The sequence below is a fragment of the Bos taurus genome, chromosome 11, assembly GCF_002263795.3.
Source record: "Bos taurus isolate L1 Dominette 01449 registration number 42190680 breed Hereford chromosome 11, ARS-UCD2.0, whole genome shotgun sequence".
NCBI lineage: Eukaryota > Metazoa > Chordata > Mammalia > Artiodactyla > Bovidae > Bos > Bos taurus.
This window is the reverse complement of record NC_037338.1, coordinates 25,918,469-25,936,331: the sequence shown is the minus strand read 5'-3', so window position 1 is coordinate 25,936,331 and position 17,863 is coordinate 25,918,469. Positions and strand designations below refer to the sequence as shown.

The following is a 17,863-nucleotide window of genomic DNA, read 5'->3' as shown; positions in this document are numbered from 1 at the left end:
GAGCACATGCATATGTAGGCAAACAAATGCTGAACCTTAATTTTTCAAGATTTGCATGATCATACTTTAATACATTTTATTTTTGTAATCATTTTAAAGTAACATCACATTAAAAGAACACAGGAGTCCAATACTACTAGTGTATAGATTTCGAAAATCTTTCATAAAAGAGAAGCAATAAAAAAGATATAAACAGACTATTTCATTTGCCAGCAGCTATAATGCAAAATTCAAAGGAACATTTTTCACAATCATTCACTTGCCATTTTAGAAAACAACTTGCAAGTTGCAAGTCACACTGGAAAGTCACTACAATTGGAGATTTTGAAAATATTAAATAAAATCAAGAACTTAAGTCATTATTCATTATAGTATCTGGCAATTTTTAAAGTGTCTATTAACATTTAAGGGCCATGTTAGGATAATTTCACTATATTATTCTTCTAATTTATTTGACTAAGCCAAGTAATGGACGTGATAATAGTAGTATCTTTATTTTTCAAAGAATAACAGAAATTTCAATCTACCAAGGACCTCAGAGATCATTCTGATTCAGGCCCTCATTCTCTAAGGAGACTAAGGTCCACAGATTAGAGGATTTGTCCAAAGTCAAACAGCCAGGCAGAGGCAATGTTGGAGTGCAAATCTCAGGCTCTTGGCCTCAAGATGCTAGGGACAGAGCAGAGAACAAAGCAAACAAATTTCTGTCCTCGTGGAACACAGATTCTAGTTAGGGGAGACAGACAAAAAACAGAGAGCAAATGCTATGGAAAAATAAACCATAGAGCCAACTAAGGGAAATAAAAAGTGCTAGAAGTTGGAGAAGAGTAAAGGACTGTATTGGAATAGCGTGGTCAGGGTAGAGATCATGGAGAAGGCATTGTCCAAGCCAAGCACTGAAAGAGAAAAGGAACCAGCCATAATGACATCTGGGGGAAGAATACCAGGTAGAGCAAACACTCAGTGCATAGGTCCTGAAACCAAAGCATACCTGGTATGTTCCAGGAATAGCAAAAGGGTCTGGGTGGCCAGAGCTGAGTAAGAGAGGAGAAAGGAGGAGATGAGGTCAAAGATGTCAAAGAATCATGTAATACCTTATAGTCAGTATAAGGAGTCTTTGCAGTGTTTTCAGCAAAAGTGTGCTATAACCTGATTCCAGCTGTCAAGGGGGCAAGGTAGTAGCAAAGAGACCAGTGGAAGCCAACATATTAAATCTATGAGAGTTGAACAGCTCTTGTTGAAGCTGAGGGGCTTGGGAGTACATAGGGGTTCCATGGAACAGTTTGAAAACCAACATGCTATGCCACATTAAAGGCTTTTGTAAAATACAGATATCATTTAATATGACTGACTCTCTCTAGAACCTGTATCTATGCCAAACATTTCTTCAAAATCCACAAAAACTGTAGACCTGCCCAAAGTAAGTTTTCTTAATATCAGGTTTTTTAGGTGTATTCTCCACATTTTTTGGCTCAGAGGTTAAAGTATCTGCCTGCAATGCAGGAGATCTGGGTTCAATGCCTGGGTTGGGAAGATCCCCTGGAGATGGAAATGGCAACCCACTCCAGTATTCTTGCCTGGAAAATCTCATGGACAGAGGAGCCTGGTGGGCTACAGTCCACGGGATCGCAAAGAGTCGGACATGACTGAGCGACTTCACTTTCCATATTTTTAGGTGTATTCTCTGCCATTAAGCAGTGTAATGAATTTAGATAAAATAAGTCCATCCGTACTATAAATTATTCAAAATCAAAAAGTAACTATAAAAGAGAAACCTCATTTAAGCCAAGTATTTCACTTTATTCCTATAACGAAGTGATCTCTCTTTTACAGATAAGCTTTAAAAAAAATAGATTATCTTGTCTGCAATCACAAAGAAAATTCAGAAGAGGATTAGGACTAAAATATGTGTCTTAGTCCTCGGTGAATATTCTTTTCACTATGAGGCTTCCCGGTGGTGCTAGTGGTGAAAAAAAAAAAACCTACCTGCCAATTGCAAGAGATGTTAGAGATGCAGGTTCCACCCCTGGGTCGGGAAGATCCCATGGAGGAGGGCATGGCAACCCACTCCAGTATTCTTGCCTGGAGAATCCCAGGAACAGAGGAGCCTGGCAGACTACAGTCCATAGGGTTGTAAACAGTCAGACATGACTGAAGTGACTTAGCATGTATGAGTGGAAAGCAGTAGTTTGAGATTTTTTTTTAAGTCCTATTGTAGAGATAAAATTCCCACTAAACATCCTGAACTATTTGGAGCGGTCTTATGTGTGTGCAACCTTCCCTTACCTCGCTTCAGGGCTCTGGGGCTGCCTGGCCCACTCCGACTGCGAGAGTCTGACTCCGAGGTCCGGGAGCTGGATCTTGAACTGTCTTCTTCTTCTGACCCAGAGGACTCATCCAGGAACGGGCTGCTGCTTATCTGGGTCGCCTTCTAAAGAGAAACAAAATAGCCTCCCTGTGTGTCCATCTCTAAAGTTATCTCTCTCTTTAGGTACAGAATTTTACCAGAAGTTAAGGAATAAGCTTTTTTTAAGAAAAAGAAGAAAGCATCTTGCTATTATCAACGTCATTTGTTAAATTCCAAATTCCAATCAGCAAGGCATTTGTAAATGATAAAAGATTCCTAAGACCATACGGCTGTTCATATCTGATGCATTTTCTTCTGATGATACTTATTTTAATCAGGCACTTCACGCAAGGGAGGGGAACCCCGGCAGTGATTTGAAGAGCTTTCTAAATTGGTTGTTTTCTTTACACCATTAACACTATTTCCTTTAAACAACAGTTATGGATGGGGTAGAGGCTCACATGCAGCGTAACAAAAACGGAGCATGTCAGACCTCTATTACTCTGATTGAAATAAATATCTTCTCGAGATTTTTCCATTTCTTCTCTTTTAATAATGTGTTAGTGTGAACTTCTAAAACAGCCTATAAAGGGAGTTTATGTAAAATGTCAAGAATGGAATTTGGAGCTTGAATAAACAGTTTTTTTGATCCACCACGAAGAGACCCACGTGTTTAACAATAATGAGTTACCCCCTTCAAAGTTGTATACACTGGGGTTGTCATGTTCTTGTATATCAGAGATGTATAAAGTCCTGATGTGGTGTAGGAAAGCACTGCAACAGAATCTGAAACAGAAAACAAAATGATTTTTTAAAAAAACAGATCTAACTAGCACTTAGGTCTATTTCTTATGAATGTGAATTAACAAAATTTCTAATTAAAGAGACACTGGATGAACACATGATATTCATTATACAGTCTACTTTAAGAATGATGGCATCCACAGTTTAAATTATACACTCTCTTACATGGTTCATTACATACCCAAGTGTGCTAGCTCCCCAACTAGCCGATAACCTCTTTGAAAGTGAGGATCTTAGCTTTTGTTTCTTTGGTATCTCCATTCAGCTCAGGCTAGGCGGAAAGGAGTACAGATACCTACTGACTGATTCAGTGACCAGTACCCGTGAAGATATTCTCTGATTATTCAGAGCCCTATTGGTGACCCAGTGTTAAAATATCATCACTTTTAATCCTTTAGCAGGTGAACCTCAAATTGAAAGGTTAGAATATATTTCCTGGGTGGCAAAAACCGATGATAGATAGCCGAAAAGGAATAGAACATTAATGGTTACCTCTAAGATACAGATTACAGATAGGAAAGGAGGGGGCCAGTAGAAGGAACTACAGAAAAATATCTCTTTTTATTTCAGACAGTTCTTTGTGGTTTGGTTTTATTTTTCATAATGAGCATGTATTTCTTCTATAATAAATTTTTGAAGAAAGAAAGAAAGGAGGAATGTGTTTTAAACTCTGGAAAAAGAAGACATAGAGATCAATATTTTTACAATTTAAACAGCTGAAATTCCAGTGTCCAGGCTTTAGCTTCTTTGGGGTAAAATCATGAGATACTCGCTACATGAGTGTTGAACATCAATGTGCCCCTATACTAACATGAATTTCAATTTTAAAATATATATCAGCAACTTCAGAAAGCATTTTCTGAAAGTTGGCAAAACTGTATTTATTCAAATGACTTTAGACATTTAGGAAATTCTTGGCTAGTGAAATGGCAATACAAAATCACTTATTCTTTAAAAAAATGTTTTTATTATAGTAAAAAACACATAAGATAATATTTACCATCTTAACCACCTTTGAGTTCAGTTAGTGTTAAGCATATTCACACTGTTGTCAATCAGATCTCCAAAACATTTGTATCTTGAAAATCTGAAACTCTATACCCATTAAGCAACTGCTCCCCTTCCCCAATACTTTGTAACCCCTAGGAACCACAACTCTGCTTTCTGATTCTATGAATTTGACTACTTTGGATACCTCACATAAGTGGACTCATACAGTGTGTGTCTTTTGTGACTGCTTATTTCAATTAGCACAAAGTGCTCAAGGTTCATTCATGATGCAGCATACAAAAACACTTACTTTTATGAACATTCTCCATATTGAAGGCCTCAGACATTCGAATGCCTGATTTGGCTACAGCATAAATTCTGCTTTCCTAATGTAAAAGAGAGATTTAAGCTGGATATTTGAAGCAAAGAAGCAATTACTTTCAATACATATGTTTTTCATTTGTTCTTCATTTAACAGTCACCAGAGTACAGCATTATTATAAAGCTGTCACCAGTGCCAACTAAAATATGCCACTGTGAACAGCACTGCAGAATTTTTTTCCATCCATTAGTCACTCCATTATCTTTGTTCCCAAATTTTTGCTTAGTATTTTAAATTATTTTGAAGAGACAGGAAAAAAGTAAAAGGAAGCTTGTTCACAACCCCCGACTATTCATAAACACCACCATTAATATGCCATCATTTCAGAACATGGTTCAAGAAAAAGAAGAAAACCTTGAATGGCCGTAACATAAAGCCAGAAACCATTTATTATCTTTCACTACACACAAATATTATCTTTAACAATATACCATTCTAGAATATGGTTAAAGAAAAAGAGAAAGCCAAAACTTGAAGTCAGAAAGCACATACAAAGTAGCATTAAGTTCTATCACCTTCATATTACAATGAAGTTGAAGAAACACCTGAAGTCAAATAATAAGTGAATTTGAGAACTGCAATAGAATTTATACAATCTTGTTCCAAAAGTAGGTTGTTATTTTCTCTTCTTCTCTGAGATTTCTCAAATGGGTACTGGAAGGCTGTTAGCCCTGTCCCTAAGAGAAAAGGGACTCCAGGTTGTTCCTCACGCATAGGTCACCATGTCCTGAACTTTGTACCACACCTAACCTGCACAATTGTCTGGTCAGGACACAGTAGGCAACTCAGGCAGTCCTCTTTAGGACTATGCTAGCCAGGGGCTTTGAAGCAATGTGCATGAAATCTCTAATCATCTGAGACACTTTAGATTGAAGAGTCACTGATGGAATGAATCAGAGGCAGCTTCTCTGACAGCATGATGGTGAGATACACACAGAGACAAATAGCAGAGCAGACAGAACAAAAAGACACATAAAAATAAGACAGTAAGTGAGGTACTTAGAAGCCATGAGAGAGGCAAAGGTGACAGTCAGCAGACGTGAGAGAAGCAGATAGTCACTGCAGACAGGAGAGGGCAAGCTGAGCCATGGGACCAGGGACAATGGGTGTCACCTGTTTCTAAGATGCTGACCATCAGAGGTGCTGCTGAATCATCACATGACCTGCTAGAGTGACTGTTGTATTTTTGAATGATATTCCAGTTCAATAAGGGTGGGCTATGCCTTAAAACTGCCTTAAAATAAACCCCTAAAATTCCTTAAAGTAAACTTTCATAAATTGAGGTGATTAGAACATACCTCTTTAACGTGAAACTTGAAAATACCCAACAAACAGAAATAAAGTCTCAAACTTGGCCAATGTGCTAGAAGGCTTCTGCAAAACAATACTACTTTTTCAGAAATGGATAGCTTCAGAAAATAAAGTGAAGAGAGAAAGGCAAAAGACCAGTAAAAATGGTTTGCCAAGTAAAATGAATGTGAAACCCTAGCCTAAATCGCCAACATAATCTCAACATAATAAAAGAAGCAAAATTTCAACTCCTAACTGCCTAAAGGGCAACATAATTGGAATTCCAGAGATTCACGTGCCAATAATGTCCATTTTTTATGTTATTTAGAATTTAGTAATAAACTGCAGGTGGTTTCAAGTGGACTTTGCAATGAAATGTTCTTTTAAAAGTAAATAAGAGAGATACATCTCAAGGTCTGAATTTATAGTAGGAAAACATAATTGCCTTATTTGCTTAAAACTGCATCGGTCACTAAATGAAAAAAAATAACAGAACATGACTCTGAAAACCTCAAAATCCTGCAACCCAGATGGATTCTCTTGAGGCTAAAGGTTAAACTATGTCAGTATGTGAAGGAAAACTTCAATCTACAAAACAGATAATTTCACTTTGTTTCAAATATAGGAAGAATTTTAAAAATTATTTTCATGAATTTATCTGGGGGGCTGTGCTGGGTCTTCGTGTGGCACATGGGCTCTCCAGGTGCACCTCGTGGACTTAGTTGCCTGGAGCATGTGGGGTCTCAGTTCCCCAAATAAGGATTGAACTCCCATCCCTTGCATTGGAAGGTGGACTCCAAAACACTGGCTCATCAGGGAGGTCTCAGGAAGAATTTTCTTAATCTAGTGATTCCCAAGAAAGTCAAAGTGTTAGTCACTTCGGTCGTGTCTGACTCCTTGTGACCCCATGGATCGTAGCCTACCAGGCTTCTCTGTCCATGGGATTCCCCAGGCAAGAATACTGAAGTGGGGTGCCATTTCCTTCTCCAGGAGATCTTCCTGACACAGTGATCAAACCCAAGTCTCCTGTATTGCAGGATGGTTCTTTACTGTCTGAGCCATCAGGAAGCCCAAGAATCACACAATTGATAGGTTAATTACTACATTAATGGTCAATGTTCCAATGGAAGAAATTTCAAACTATTCTAGATACAGGAAGATGCTTTTGGTCAAAGCAATGGATTGATAAGCTCATGACGAATAAAATTAAATTTCTCTTAAAGTCAATCAAGTGAATAATTAAGTTCAAAACTTGATGACCAGTAGGTATCCTGGCCCAGAATTTACCCACCATTAGAGAGAACCCTTTTTCCTCACCCTGGTATTTCCATGTGGTATGTATGCGTGCTAGGTCATTTCAGTCGTGCCTGACTCTCTGCAACCCTATGGGCTGTAGCCCACCAGGCTCTCCCATCCATGGAATTTTCCAGGCAAGAATACTGGAGTGGGTAGCCATGCCCTCCTCCAGGGGATCTTCCCAACCTAGGGATCAAACCCACATCTCTTACATCTTCTTCATTGGCAGATGGATTCTTTACCACTAAAGCCACCTGAGAAGCCCCCTTCCATGCAGAAGCCACTCCAAAAATTGAACATTCCTGATCTCTAGCCAACCATTCACTTTCTCCTCTCTAAGAAAAAGGAGTGGCTTAATGTGACAGGAATGCCCAGAAGGAGAAACTGGACATGCAGAGACCAGACCTTCGCTTTTCCTTTCTCTTGAGAAGCAGCTGTTGCATAAAGACAACCATGTGTTCTTTCTCTAGACCATGAGCTTTAGAGAAGCCGGGCCTCACTGGAGGGAGTCTGCGGCCGTTGAGCCAACACTGCCTGAGCCTGGGTGGCAAAACCCAGCAACTTCCTGGGTGCAGTACTGGCTCCTGCGCCCACTAGGTCTCTAAAATCTGTTTCATCAGTAATAAAGGTAACATCTAGATCTCCCGTCTGTCTTACTCTTGTGTCTTATTTCTCAACTGATTCAGGGGAAAAGAGAAAGGAAAACTGAATTCTAAAAACTGGGAATTGTCAGAACAAAGCTGGACTGGAAAAGAAACAGGAAAAGAAGTAAAGTAAAACCAGAAAATGAGTGTTGAGGAAAAACAAACGTGTGTGCACTGCGCACAGCAACATAATTTACCCAAGAGGGAAACCGGTGCAGAGGTGGAGTTGGAGGTTTGCCACAGGCTGCTTTCTTTGCTGAGTCGCAGGCTTCCTGGTCCTCTGAACATGGGGATTCCAAGCAGTCGTAGGAAAATAATCCATCATCGCAATTAGTGTCCATAGTCTCTAAAATTTCTGTATTGTCGCCATCAACGAGATCAAGATCTGTTTCCTGAGGTCTCAGTGGCCGTATCATGCTTATAGCATTTCTGTTTGTGCCAAACATCCTGTCGGAACTTAACTGTGGCTGGCTTAGGTGCCTTTTGGCTAGTGCGATGCTTAAGCTGAAAATATTAGGGATCCTTAATTTGGGGGGTGGCAGAGTGGAGGAAGGTCCTAGTTCTGTGCCTTTTCCAAGGAGTGGGTTAGGATGCTTTGGACTCAAAGCTGGGGTCAGAATAGGGCTTGGGGTGTTAGCTTCACTCGAGGAAGACGAATAATCCAACCTCTGAGACTGAAATTTTTTATTGAGTTCGTCTGAGGAACTATCACGCTCCTTTTTCCTTGATTCGGAATTTCCCTTTCCGAGAGGACAATTCTGAGCCTTCCACTGTGCCTCCTGCTGCCAAGAATACAGCTTCTTGTGTTCCAGTCTCTTTATGCCAAAGGTCTCTTCTTCAAATATTGAGCTGCTGTCGTCAGAGGCCGTGAGATATGTCTCACTGCCCATTCTGCTACTTTGGACCCCCTCCTCTGATGTGTGGCTGGAAAGGGTAGACGTGTACCTGGACTTGGATCTTCCTTTGCTCCCATCTTCCTCATCGGAACTCCAGTCACTGCCGGGAGCCCCAGAATTCTGGGATGTGCCACCATCCATCACAAAGCTTGTCCTTGTTTTACGATTCTGCTCTGACATGCAAGGGCCTTGATGCAGTGTTCTCTGACCTCGGTTGTTTTCTTGAATTTGGTTATCAACAGATTTTTCTGGAATTTCCATCTCTAGAAAAGCATACAGTATATTGGCACGCTGTCTTTAATCATACAATCTTTCTGTATATTTAGCTTTATGTATCTACACTGTACAGATTGGAATTTTCATTTGAATCAAGTTGATTTACATTACCCTTTTTTAGTTCAATGTCTTTTTTAAACCCAAGTTTGAAAACTGTAAGCTTCCTATAGACTACAACGCCCTTACACTCAACAGAATAGTATCAAAATGAAACTACTTTTTACAAAGAAACATGGAGGAAAAAACTGACAATAGACCAAGGAGAGATAATACAAGAAGCAAAATGAAAAACAGGGCCACACTGACTATCAAAGATAGCAGCCACTAGAAAAATTCTATTTCAGAAGCAAAAAAAAATGACAACCCTCTTTCTACTAAATTTCAAAATCATAAGTAAATTTAAACATAATAAATATAAAGCTATTGTTTAAAAAAACCTTTATTCCCAAGCTTCAATACATGAAATCTGCAAAACCATAAAGAAAACGTACACAGAGAAAAACTTTACTCACTCTACTTTTGGTTTAATCATAACTACAAAATGTATCTTTATAATAAAAATAACAGTCTTTAAAAATGTCTTTAGACATGGCTTATTTTTGTTTATAACATAACTAATAGAATGAACCATTGACTTCATAAACAATAAACTTAAAATTTAGTTTGAAGAGTACAAAAGAAAAACTTTGAAAACATGAAAACACAGACAGGATCTTCGTAATTAAGGCTATACAGGTTTTACAGATTGGTATCAGGCGGGTTGTTAAATCTGCAGATGAGCAAGAGCTACAGTCCAGGCAACCTCAGCTGAACTGAGCTGTACTGAACTGAAAGTGAGAAAGTTAGAAAGTGGGGAAAAAATGAAAATAACTTCTCAAAAAAAAAAAAAATCCACATAATGGCATAAAAGCAAGTACCAAAGGAACCCTCTGAACGGAAAAACATTATGTAGTTTTCAGAAGTTCATAACCAAGCATAGAGACAGCTCTTAGGGCTATAATTTTTCTCCTTTGGAGGAAGGAAGCAGAAGCTGAAAATAGAAAAGATGCAAGTTCAAGTCTCTCTAAAATATTTGGGAAAAGTCACACTGGTGTTGACAAAGCCAGAAGCCAAATAAAGAAAAATTTAGAAGGGCTTTAAGACTAAAAGAAGGGTACAAATCTGCACACAGGTCCAGAGTTTGAACATGTGGCAAATATTTTCTTCGAGGCAATAAAGGGAAATCAAAGCAGTTAACTAAATTTTCGTCTGGTGTTCTTTTTCCTTGTGAGTTTGCTACATCATATTTAATTTTATATTGAATATTAGATAATTTTTTATATTTTAAATAAATAATGAATAGGAAGGTTACACTCCTAATCTGAAACTCGCATTAATCTTAACAAATGATTTTTCCTTTTAAAAAAATGTTAAATTCCTCTAGTCCATAAATACCTTCTATGTCTTTTCCTTCCATGAACTCAGGTTCTTTAGATGATATCTTGCTTGTTTCCTCAGATTTTACAACTTGAGGAGGACTCCTTGCTCGGGACAAAAAGCACCCAAAGGTCAGACTGCTCAGACGCTGGCCTTCTGAAAGCTTTGGTGTGGAAGCAACTGACTTCTTTCCTTGAACTTCTGCAAGACCATTAATCGAAATCAAGATCCGAATTTTTCATAACAGTTTGTTAAACAGAGAACCAAAACATAAGTAAAAACGTGGACAAATCACTCCTTAAACCAGAAAAAAGCCTAAAGTTCATCTTTATTTCTGTATAATAACTTGGAACCCTCAATGTTGAGCACCATACACCAATGTTTAATATCTGCTTATGTACTTTGATGGTACAAAATATTTTTTAACTGCAAAGAGAAAACTTTCTAATCCTTTTAAAAGTAGTCAGCTCTCAAACAAGCCACAAACAAACAAAAATCCAGATATAAATATAAACAACTAGAGAGTTACAGCTTCTTGCAGGATCAAGTATTCGTAAATACCAATCAAGTATGTACTGATAAAATTTGATTGTTGGGTAATGCTACTAATAGTGAGAAAATGGGAATGAGATCTTGGTTGTCAAGACAAACCAGGAAAATTTAGATGATCACTGGGGCAAATATCACATGATCACTGGAATAACTTTTGCTTACCATAGCTTTCAGTGTGCTTCTGATCAGAGAGCAAATAAAGGGGCTTAGTCTATGACCATGATATGGAGAACCTTAATCACTTAGAGGAAAAAAAGGGGAGGGGGAAGTTTCTAGACAGAGAATTCAGATAGCTAGGTGAGTGATTACTCAAGCACCTAGTGAAACTGAAAGTCGCTCAGCTGTGTCCAACTCTTTGTGATCCCATGGACTCTCCAGGTCAGAATACTGGAGTGGGTAGCCTTTCCCTTCTCTGGGGTATCTTCCCGACCCAGGGATCGAACCCAGGTCTCCTGCATTGCAGGCAGATTATTTACCAGCTGAGCCACAAGGCAAGCCCAATAATACTGGAGTGGGTAGCCTATCCCTGCTCCAGGGGATCTTCCTGACCCAGGAATCAAACCAGGGTCTCCTGCATTGCAGGCGGATTCTTTACCAACTGAGCTATCAGGGAAGCCTGATAGAAAGCATCTAATCATGGGTTTAATTCATCTTCTGGGACTTGTAGCACTGCTGCTTATACGATTAAAAACATGGAGTTTTCAGTGATAGTAAGAAAAGTTTCCAAGAAATAAAATTCTCAACTCTGAAAGAGCACCAAAGGGTAAAGTTAAATAGTAACTGATAATTGAGTAAAGATACAAAAATATCTTTAAACAGTGTCCTCCTTCAGATATATCTTTTAATATTCTCATATTGACCATACAACTCACAGAACTAATTCATGATATTTTAATAATCACATATACACATAGATATTTTGAAAGTATTATATCATATCTATATCAGATCAGATCAGATCAGATCAGTCGCTCAGTTGTGTCCGACTCTTTGCGACCCCATGAATCACAGCACGCCAGGCCTCCCTGTCCATCACCAACTCCCAGAGTTCACTCAGACTCACGTCCATCAAGTCAGTGATGCCATCCAGCCATCTCATCCTCTGTTGTCCTCTTCTTCTCCTGCCCCCAATCCCTCCCAGCATCAGAGTCTTTTCCAATGAGTCAACTCTTCACATGAGGTGGCCAAAGTACTGGAGTTTCAGCTTTAGCATCATTCCTTCCAAAGAAATCCCAGGGCTGATCTTCAGAATGGACTGGTTGGATCTCCTTGCAGTCCAAGGGACTCTCAAGAGTCTTCTCCAATACCACAGTTCAAAAGCATCAACTCTTCGGCGCTCAGACTTCTTCACAGTCCAACTCTCACATCCATACATGACCACAGGAAAAACCACAGCCTTGACTAGACGGACCTTTGTTGGCAAAGTAATGTCTCTGCTTTTGAATATGCCATCTAGGTTGGTCATAACTTTCCTTCCAAGCAGTAAGCGTCTTTTAATTTCATGGCTGCAGTCACCACCTGCAGTGATTTTGGAGCCCAGAAAAATAAAGTCTGACACTGTTTCCACATCTATTTCCCATGAAGTGATGGGACCAGATGCCATGATCTTGTTTTCTGAATGTTGAGCTTTAAGCCAACTTTTTCACTCTCCACTTTCACCTTCATCAAGAGGCTTTTTAGTTCCTCTTCACTTTCTGCCATAATGGTGGTGTCATCTGCATATCTGAGGTTATTGATATTTCTCCCGGCCATCTTGATTCCAGCTTGTGTTTCTTCCAGTCCAGCGTTTCTCATGATGTACTTTGCATATAAGTTAAATAAGCAGGGTGACAATATACAGCCTTGACGTACTCCTTTTCCTATTTGGAACCAGTCTGTTGTTCCATATCCAGTTCTAACTGTTGCTTCCTGACCTGCATACAAATTTCTCAAGAGGCAGGTCCAGCAATGCCTAGGTTCCAAGGATCAATAATCCTTAGCCTCCAAAACTAAGAGGCTACCAGTGAGGACTAGAATTGCAAGCCAAAAGTATCAGGGAAATAGCATTTTGTGATTAGGTGTAGTACATACGATCTATTTCAAAGAGGGTGAACAACATGAAGACCTAAAGCTTTACTTATAAATGTGGAATTCCAGAGGAACACCAATTTTTTTCATTATATAGGTAGAGGAAATGTGTTACATAAGAAATATATTTTGGTCTTTATCCATGGTTCCTGGCACACAGCTCCTAAAACCCTTGGAATTTCCTAAGAGTGATAAAAGTGTCTTTTGTTTTCATAACAAGCCCTTTCAAACACTTCTGAATATATATTAATGAGGTGATTTCTGGAAAGCCCTGAGATGGCTTCAGGATGGGGTTGCCAGGGGAACCAACCAAATCATGAGAGGGTTAGAAATTTCAGCCTCACCCTCCACCCCCTACCTCTGACCTCAGGGGAGAAAGAAAGGGGCTGAAGGTTGAATTGATCACCAGTGGCCAATGATTTCATCAATCATGCATCCCTACATAGTGAAACCTCTGTAAAATCTCAAAAGGACAGGGTTCGGGATGCTCCGAGTTGGTGAACACATGGAGGTGCGGGAGGGTGTCTTATCTGCTAAGAACCTGGAAGTTCTGTGCCCCTCCTCCCGTATCTTGCCCTATGCATCTCTTCTATCTGGGTCTCCCTGAATTACATCCTTTGTAATAAACCAGTAATCTAGGCAGTAAACTGAGTTCTGTGACCCTTTTTAGCAAATTATTGAACCCAAGAAAGGGATCTTGGGAAGCTTGGATTTACAGTCTGTTGGACAGAAGCAAGAATATCCCTCTGTATTTGTGTGTGTGTTTGGTGCCTGATCAGGGTGGAGGTGGGTAGTGTTGTGGGGCTGAGGGATCTGGTACTATCCAAGTAGATAATGTCAAAGTGAGTTAAATTTGTAGGACACGCAGATGGTGTCTGTTGAGAACTGGATAATTGCTTAGTGTAGGAAAAACTTGCACACATCTCATATCAGAAATATTAAGAGAGAGAAAATAGGAGTCTTTTCCCTTTACAGAATGACAGCAGTAGATACTAACATGCAGTAGACAAAATGCTTCCACACATCCTATAATCAACACCCCCCATGAAACAAAGTGAAGTCGCTCAGTCGTGTCCAACTCTTTGCGACCCCATGGACTGTAGCCTACCAGGCTCCTCTGTACATGGGATTTTCCAGGCAATAGTACTGGAGTGGACTGCCATTTCCTTCTCCAGGGGATCTTCCCAACCCAGGGATTGAACCCAGGTCTCCCACATTGTAGACAGACACTTTACTGTCTGAGTTAGACACTATTAAAATCACCATTTTACTGATGTAGGAAGAAAATTGGAGATATAACACAGCTATTAAATTGTGGGGCATTAAAGTTTATTTCAAAGCCCAAGTTCTTTCTACCACACCAGTATTCCTCCAATGCATTCTACAAAACTCCAGGGCTTTGTGGAAATGTTGCAGAGAAACAAGAAGAGGCAAGAAATGCAAGAAGAGGCCTGGGTGAGACCAGGTCTGCAGAACTCTGGACCCATAACCCAATACAATTTTTACCAATTATATCCCTTAAGATTCTACAGGAAAAAAATGTTTTAAAAAGGGTTCTTCTAAGACTTCCCCAGCAGTCCAGACTCTGCCTTCCAATGCAGAGGGTGTGGGTTCAATCCCTAGTCAGGGAACTAATATCCCACATGCCTCAAAGTACAACCAAAAATCTAAAAAATAAACTTGTTTTTTTAAAAGTCGCTCATTAAAAAAAGAAAGGGGTCTGCTGCTAAACAAAAGTTTGAAAAGCACTATCCTAGGCCATTGGTCTAAGAAGCACAAGCTAAATACCCTGGTGACCTACCTTCACATCAGCTATATGTGTACCTGCACAGCTATCACACCAATAGCATATTAATAAATAAATCTCTATCGTTAACTCTACCATCCATTCTTTGGCTTTGGAGTTAAAAGAAAACAGGCCTAAGCATTGGAAAATGCAAAGAGTTTATTCACATAAAACTTTGCACAAAATATTCAGGTTGTAAGAATTTCAATCACCAATGAGCACAATGGTCAAAGTGAAAATAGAAAACAAGACTGATTAAGTAAACATACCCCAAAATTAAATGCTCAAATTACCCTCTTTGGGTTATTCACTACTGTATAGCTGTGCTCATATGGACATGTGGCTATTTAAACTTAAACCAATTCAAATTAAGTAAAATGTAAAGTTCAGTTCCTTAAGTTGCACAAGTCATATTTCAAGTGCTCAACAGTAAAATTCTACATAGGCAAATTAATCAAATTAGGCTACCTTAGTCAAGTGCTCATACCTTGTAGTTTTGACTGTATTGTTTTTATCTCTTCAGTTTGGTTTTGGTTGATCAAACGAAGATTCTGATTCTCCAATTCCAACTAAAAGAAAATAATTGTTTTCTTGTAAACAGGGATAAGTATTTCTAAAATGTACCAGTAAATTATAACATTGAGAGCATGTTAATACCTAATTAAACATAAACAAAATATGAAAGAAATAACTAAATATCAGATGAATTTATCGGCACAGATTATCAACCTAGATAATTATGACTTTAATATTTATTCTTTCCAGAGCTAAGTTTTCAATGTTTTTCACCCCATGCCTTTACCACTGTAAAATTATTTTAAACCAAATTATTTCAGCATTTAGTCTGACATATAAACTAAATAATGTGTACCACTCAGATAATATTGAATACATTAATTTTATGAGAAATTAATATTCTCACTTATTATTCTCTAACTACTTACAGTTAACTATTTAGAACTAAAGTCAACTAATTAGAATGAGGCTACTTAAGACTGATTATCATGATTCTATCAATCCTTTTTTAACTTTAGAATTATATAAGCCATTAAAGTGAAAGCTACCTATCTCATATTAATTAAAAGCCAGCAGCACCACCAACTGATCAAAATTTTGTCTCAGATATTCTGATGACTGATCTATTTGAAAGAAAGAAAAGGTTAAGAAAAGATAAATATGGCAATAAATACCTCATTCAACTTAACTGTTACCCATTCTTTGATCTTAGCTGCTTTCTCTTCTATTATTTTAGCTTCTTGAATCCTTATTTGTTTCTGAAATAACATTAGTAGTTTGTTTAGTTCAAATATAAGCTCACTGGCCTGGAAATATTACAGTTACAGATATGAAAGGCAAGTCTACTTAAAACTTGTTTCTAAGTTAAGATGTCTACCTTTAAATTTCCAAAAAGAGGATAAAATGAGAATGGCTCTCCAACAGACAGAATAATAAAAGCATACATATTTATTTCTAGTTTTAACGTCTGCTAGTCTTTCTCTGAAAGGTCATATGCCAAAATCAATCCACTGAATTTATCAATAAAATAAACCATTTCGGGAAACACTATGATTTAGAACAATGGAATTCAACCAGCTTGGTGAGAGGAGAATTAGAATCTCTTCTGGGGTATGGCTTGCTTTCCCCTCAAAGTTTTAAAAGGTTCAGAAAAAATAAAGATTGAGAAACTCTAGCTCACATCTTGGAAAAGGAAATGGGAAACCTCTTCAGTATTCTTGCCTGGAAAATTCCATGGACAGAGGAGCCTGGTGGTCTATAGTCCATGGGATTGCAAAGAGTAGGACACGACTTAGCAACTGAGCATGGCTCACATCTGCCAACCTTTAAATCTGGCTATGGTCACAAAACTACTGAGAATGTGAGGATCATATAAATACCAGTTGGTGGGGGCTGAAAACCACAGATCTAAAACAACAGTGACATCCAGAGAAATGAAAAAAATAATGCTAAAAATAAATGATTAATCATTGAATAATTTTATAGTGGTTATATCTAATTGATGCTAAATGACTTTGTAGGTTCATGACCTTAATGCAATTTTTTTCTTTAAAATTTTTAAAAAAATAAATACTATAAATTTGATCTCAATAAAGTGATTTAAAAACAGTGGACACATTTCTAAGCAGGAGGTTTAGTGTCAAACAATGTTTAAAATTTCACCTTCCATAAACATTTCTAACACCCTAACAATTTAAAGCAAAGATTTATTGGAAACATTTTACAGGCATAAATGCCTGCTGATAACCAAGTGTTTCCAACACAAAGATTCACATCCAGAAAGTGGTAGATACTGCCTTGGAATTATTCTGGACTTAAAGATATGTATCTAACTTGCACTTTTCACCAGTAAATGTGATGTAATCTTAGGGGTTACCAAGTGAGATTTCTGACCAAAATTTAGAAATTTAGGCTTTCTTTTTTTAATCTTTGCAATTATGCGTAAATGAATGCACATATTTAGGACTCTTTGAGGTCAGATGCTTCCTAACCTGCTCTTCAAGTTGCAGTTCCAAGTTTTGAATGATGTCTTCTTTTTCCTGTATTAGAGTTTCCAGATCTTGACACTTTTTATACAACCTTGTCTCTGATTCACTGGTTTGAATATTAGCTGCTTTTAACTTCTCTTCCATAACTTGTACCTAAATTCAGAGGAGAAAATATTAAAACTATGCATGTACTTAATTTATCATAGTATTAAGTTCAGATTTTACTTTAACATTAAATAGATTCCTAAAAGATATCATAAAAGGAAAATGGTGAACAGTTTTTATGCATTTAATGACTATAAAGTTTAAAGACTAGACTATTTTCCCAAGTGATGTTAATTCTGACGTGTATGAGGATACATAAAAGATTCTCAGGATGGGATGGGGAGGGAGGTGGGAGGGGTGTTCAAGATGGGGAACACATGTACACCCCTGGCTAATTCATGCCAATGTATGGCAAAAACCACTACAATATTGTAAAGTAATTAGCCTCCAATTAAAATAAATGAATTAATTTAAAAAAAAGATTCTCAGAATATTGCTGTCATGTAAGGAAATGTACATGTTAATTAGATCTACGACAATATGCAAACTATCATATAAGCAGGGAGTC

The 17,863-nt window shown here is 38.1% G+C and overlaps 1 protein-coding gene across 6 annotated transcripts in view; it reads right to left on the bottom strand.

Moving 5' to 3' along the window:
* The window catches only part of PLEKHH2 (pleckstrin homology, MyTH4 and FERM domain containing H2), a 106,816-nt gene that overhangs the window by 59,436 nt on the left and 29,517 nt on the right, over nt 1-17,863 (bottom strand). For 5 of the 6 annotated variants that reach the window (XR_003037138.2, XM_002691298.6, XM_005212711.5 and 2 more), the window contains 8 exons: nt 17,254-17,403; nt 15,937-16,020; nt 15,234-15,315; nt 10,360-10,542; nt 7,951-8,912; nt 4,452-4,527; nt 3,039-3,133; nt 2,287-2,431 (listed from right to left, as the gene is read on the bottom strand). Coding sequence is in view for 5 of the 6 variants with exons in the window: in XM_002691298.6 (XP_002691344.1) it covers nt 2,287-2,431; nt 3,039-3,133; nt 4,452-4,527; nt 7,951-8,912; nt 10,360-10,542; nt 15,234-15,315; nt 15,937-16,020; nt 17,254-17,403 (1,777 nt within the window). In the remaining variant the exon portion in view is untranslated. The remainder of the gene's footprint in view (nt 1-2,286; nt 2,432-3,038; nt 3,134-4,451; nt 4,528-7,950; nt 8,913-10,359; nt 10,543-15,233; nt 15,316-15,936; nt 16,021-17,253; nt 17,404-17,863) is intronic. The other variant, XM_024999387.2, reaches the window with a different exon arrangement.